At 36.9% G+C, this 5231-nt stretch overlaps 1 protein-coding gene across 3 annotated transcripts; it reads left to right on the forward strand.

Annotated features, from left to right (window-relative positions):
* Positions 1-219: 219 nt before the first annotated feature.
* On the forward strand, positions 220-3265 carry LOC136229295 (uncharacterized). Of its 3 annotated transcripts, none has more exons than XR_010689040.1 (3): positions 220-2529; positions 2684-2781; positions 3149-3265. XR_010689040.1 is itself a non-coding variant. In XM_066017986.1 (2 exons), exon 1 carries the CDS (start codon positions 681-683, stop codon positions 2526-2528), a length of 1848 nt encoding a protein of 615 aa, XP_065874058.1. In that variant the 5' UTR covers positions 220-680; the 3' UTR covers position 2529; positions 2684-3224. The 3 variants fall into 3 exon arrangements, 1 of the variants encoding a protein (XP_065874058.1); XR_010689041.1 differs by having other exon boundaries at positions 2719-2781; XM_066017986.1 differs by having other exon boundaries at positions 2684-3224.
* The last annotated feature ends 1966 nt before the right edge of the window (positions 3266-5231 follow it).

Genomic DNA, 5231 nt, shown 5'->3' on the forward strand with positions numbered 1-5231 from the left:
ACGCACGGGCATAATATTTAACTTCCGCTAACCAACGTATTAAAGTAGTAATAAGTTTCTAAAACTGTTTTTTTTAATGTTATATAGTAATAAATTGATTACGGTTACTAATATACATAAATTTCCAAATCTTTTCCCTTTTTAAAGCAAAAGAGAAAAAAAAAATCCAATATTAAATCTTTATTACCATGTGGTGGTCCTGAAAAATTTTAAAACCTATGCCTGCATTCTTTCTTTCCTATCAGATTCTGCTGATTCTTCTAAGTTCTACCTCCCAGCAATTCCTCTGCACTTTCTCTCCTATTTCCCCCTTCCCTCTCAAAAGTCGGTTTTCTTTCCATTTTTCCACAACTTAAAAAAACGTTTTCCTTCTAGAAAAAAACGTTTCTTTTACTCAAGTTTCCCTCCCCTCCGTCCGTCCGTCCGTCCAAACACTTCCCATATAACCTTCACAAGTCCCCAGAAAATAAAAGAAATAAAAAACGCACAAACATGCGATGCCACAGAGAATAAAAATACCTGCCAACCAAACACACCTTTGAAATCACACTTTTTTTTTCCTCTTCCTTTCCCCTTTCCCCCTTTTCTACGTTTTACTTCCTAATCCAAACACGCCACAGTAAAATTCCACTTTTTCAAATTCCATTCAACTACTCTGTGACTCGGTCTCCGGCGAGTCCATGGAGGAGAAACGTATCCAGGACGACCTCACTTTTCCGATTGTCCTCACCGAGAGACTACGCTCAGCTGTTGAGGAGGCCGACTCCTTTAAGCAAGAGTGCTTTAACATCGGTAATTACGCCGATATGCTTTCCGAGAAGCTGCGCTGTCTCGTCCGATTCACTGGCTCCGTTCAATCTTTCTATGACCGGCCAGTTCGGAGAATCGTTGCCGAGGTTTATAAGAATCTTGACCGTGCCCTAACCCTAGTCCGCAAGTGTAAGCGACGGAGTGTGCTTCGCCGGGTTGTGACGATCATCAGTGCTGCCGATTTTAGGAAAGTGCAGAATCTTCTTGAAGCTTCGGTTGGTGATATTAAATGGCTGGAGAGTATATTAGGCTTTGGGAGCAGTGCTGCAGGTGATGATGTTGGTATTGTTCTTACTCTTCCTCCAATTGCGAGTAATGATCCTATTCTTGCTTGGGTTTGGTCTTCGATTGCTTCTCTTCATTTGCGACCGTTGATGGAGAAAATCGAAGCTGGTAATCAACTTGCGCAGCTTGCCAGAGATAACGATAGGAACAAGCAAATTATAGTGGAAGAAGGCGGAGTGCCACCACTGTTGAAGCTGTTGAAGGAAACAAGTTCGCCAGAGGCGCAAATTGCAGGGGCAACTGCGCTTATATACTTGGCTAATGATCAGGAAAGGGTGAGGACTATTGTGAATGAACAAGGGGTTCAAATGATAGTAAAGGGACTGGCAGATTCTCCTATGAGGGTTCAGGCTTTGATGGCCGATCTGGTGGCAAGAATGGCGGAGCATGATTCTCTTGCGCAGGATGATTTCGCTAGACAAAATGCAATTCGACCACTTGTAACGCTGTTATCGTTCGAGACTTTCTCCGATGATCAAATGGTTCTTCCAGGTAAACCGAGTATCCATTCTATTGTTCAGATAAATAAAGAAATGGAGAAAACTTCGATAAATGGATCAAAAAACAACCACCATTATAGGCCACATATGAATTCATTTTCTCATTCAGAGGGAAGTAGTAGGGGAGGATATAGGAAAGAGAGGGAGAATGAAAAGCCTGAAATTAAGCTTAAGTTGAAAATTAGTTGTGCAGAGGCTTTATGGATGCTTGCTCGTGGAAGTGTTTTGAATAGTAAGCGGATAACAGATACAAAGGGGCTGCTTTGTTTAGCAAAATTGATTGAGAAAGAAGAAGGGGAGTTGCAATACAATTGTTTGATGACTATTAAGGAAATAACTTCTGCAGCTGAATCCAATTCTGACCTTCGGCGTTCAGCTTTCAAGTCTAATTCCCCTGCTGCCAAGGTTGCTGTTGATCAGCTCTTGAGGATAATTAAAGAGTTGGATAGCCCTACATTGAAAATTCCTGCTATAAAATCTCTCGGTTCACTGGCTAGAACTTTTCCTGCTAAAGAGACTCGATTTATTGGCCCTCTAGTTGCGCAGCTTAGTAATAGAAGCCAAGAAGTGGCAACAGAAGCTGCCATTGCACTTGGGAAGTTTGCCTGTCCAGATAATTATCTGTGTGATGTACATTCAAAGGCAATAGTAGAGTCCAATGGCGTACAACCGTTGATGAGATTGCTTAGGGGAAGTGAACGGACCCAATTGAATGGGTTTATTCTCCTCTGTTATCTTGTATTACATGCCGGTGATAATGACGCTATTGAACAAGCTAGGGTGCTGACTGCACTTGAGGGGGCTGACCGGACTGTGGTTGCACAACATCCTGAGTTGAGAGAACTAGTGTCCAAGGCAATATATCACATCAATCTTTATCATACCAGCTCTCACTCTCAAAGGTTTTCGTTCGTGACACCGCCATTTCAGTGAGGTAGTGCACCCACAATATTTTCTCGGGAATAATTATTTTGTTGTTCATAGTTGAACCAGTTTGATGCATTTCAAAAACAAGATGTACAGGAACATATAGTTGGGAGAATTGATAGCTGTATTAAAATAGAGTTAAAATTTCTTGATTGCTTTAGGGTTGAATTGACTAAATTCATTGATTCTATCAAAGCTAGCTCCTATGGAGGTGATTGTTTCTGGAGCTTCTCTTCGTAATCATTTGCACTGGCTCAAGGTACATGTAATTTTTCGTTTATTTTTAACTGTATGTTCTTCTTAAATCATTTGAGGAGGCAATCATAGAACAAGTCTAAGAACTTGAAATTTTCAGCTGCTGCAAGTAGTTAGTTCCTAAACATGAAAATATTAGGCAATAGGAATTAACACTGTACATGAAAGTGTAATTCTTATGAGAAGTGCAAACATTGTTGAGAAATTTATTGCTTATTTGATGGATCAGAACATTAGAAAAAGCGTCACTGTTTGATTTTATGAGTTGGTAGCTTTTCTCTTGTGGAACTACATTTCTGCATCAAACCCCATATTTTAATAGCTTGAATCTTGATAAATGCTTACTGAGTTACTGTTTTTACTTGTTTCAGGGAATGAGTATAATGATTTGTAGTATTGGTGTTTGTGATTATGTTCAATAGACCTTGGAAGGGTAAGTTTTAACAGGTTTGTCCCTGTTTGTATAATCCAGTACATGTTTACTCCCACTTGTTGGAATAGTTATTAAGTTGAAAGAAAAATTAATTTACACAGGAAAATATTTTCCTTATTTTCTTGTTGTTTGTTTGGTTAGGAAAATAAGTAAAAGGAAAATTTTAGGTTAGTCAATAGCAAAATATACGAAGAAGGTTTTAAAATAGTAGTTACCCAACACTGCATCTCGTTTTTCGGTGCTGTAGCTAAACATGGAAAATATTATTTTCCAACAAAAAAGAGGTTTTTATTTGCTGTTCTGTCTTAGCTTTTAACATAGTGGGATGACGAAGTTGGACTGACTTCAACTTTCTGCTGTTTTCCAATAAAGTAGAGAATGAAGGATTAAAAGAAAAGCTTTTAATGTAATATTGTGATTCATATGAGCAGAAAGAAAGATGTGAGGAGTTGGATATGACAAAGGGTGGGGTGACATGAACATGTGAGCAGGGAATTTTATAGGTCATAAAGAATGTTGAGGTCATCATGTAATGGGAGTTGAGGGATGCCACAATTATCCCTTATCTTTTTTTTTTTTTTTTGAAAGCACTCCTTTATCTTTGAATTGACTAAATTCATTGATACTGTAATATTTGTTTTATTTTGATTTTAACTAAAATATCTGTAGGATATAAACATAACTTACAACTTAATATCTTATTTTATATTGGAGTAAATTACATTCATGGTCCTTCAGTTGTCCTTATTTTCATTATCGTCTAAATTGAACATTATGGTCTTTGAATTTTGCACTTTAATAACATAATTGTTTATTTTACCGTTGATCAAAATAACCACCCCAATAGCAAGTAATATTATAGTGTAGAGCTGGTCAAAATGATACTCTAATCAATTTTAATCCTTGTTTTTTTTTTTTTTTTTTTTGAGGTTATTTAAGTGTTGTTTAAGCTAAAAGAGTGAAAATAATTGTTTGGAGGAAGAAAGCTCTGAAATAGTTATTTAAAAAAATCGAAGGCGGTGGTTTCATGGAAAATGTAGTTTCAAACAACTTTAATTTTTTCGATTTTTCCATTTTGAGGCTGTTATCAATTATTTTTCACTAGTCAACAATGAAAAATGTCATTATGTTAATACATTAATTTTCATATAGTCAGTGACTGACCAGGTAGTCACCGGTACGATAATTTTAATCTCTGCCATAGGATTTTAATAAGCTTAGATTTAATAGTGATTGACCAAATTCACTTGGTTAGTCAGTGACCAGGTGAAAACCACCGTATGTTAATAAAGTGCAAAGTTCAGAAACCAACTCGTATTATTTAGCGGTTTTAAAGCTTAAGGGTCATAATGAAAAGAAGGATAAATTAAGAGGCCGTAAATGTAATCTACCTTTTTATATTATGTAATTTCCATTTACATAGAATTTAGGTAAATAATTTACTAATCTCTACATTTTAGTTTTCATATTAAAAATATATACTATTTAACTTTTAACTTGATTTATTCAACAGTTTAGCTCTTAACTTTTGTTCTATAGGAAAAAATAGAATTTATTGGCTGATATCAATGAAAAGAATGTTGGACAAAAACGGAGGGGCACTAGGCCATTCTCCACAAACACACACTGAATTGACTGCTCGGACAAAGCTATGAGCCGCACAGTTCGGTGAACGTTTTACAAAGGAGATAGAAACGTTATCTAACTCATAAGATCAATACAATAAAAAAAATGGTATCGAAAAGGTAAGATATAGTATGATTTCGACATTTAATTGCCTGAACCACTGATAAACAGTCACTTTGTACTTCCACATTCTTATATCCCTTTGCTTTGAGCCAGGAGAGTGCTTCTTTTACCGCCATTACTTCCGCAACAATTGGCTCGAAACAGCCGATCATAGCAGCATGACTGACCGATAAACAAGTTCCTTCCTGGTCTCTTAGCAGAAATCTGAAAGAGCAGTAGCCCTGATAGTGGAACAATCCTGCATTCACATTGCACACCAACCTCTCTCCCAA

Source organism: Euphorbia lathyris, chromosome 5 (assembly GCF_963576675.1).
Source record: "Euphorbia lathyris chromosome 5, ddEupLath1.1, whole genome shotgun sequence".
Taxonomy (NCBI): Eukaryota; Viridiplantae; Streptophyta; class Magnoliopsida; order Malpighiales; family Euphorbiaceae; genus Euphorbia; species Euphorbia lathyris.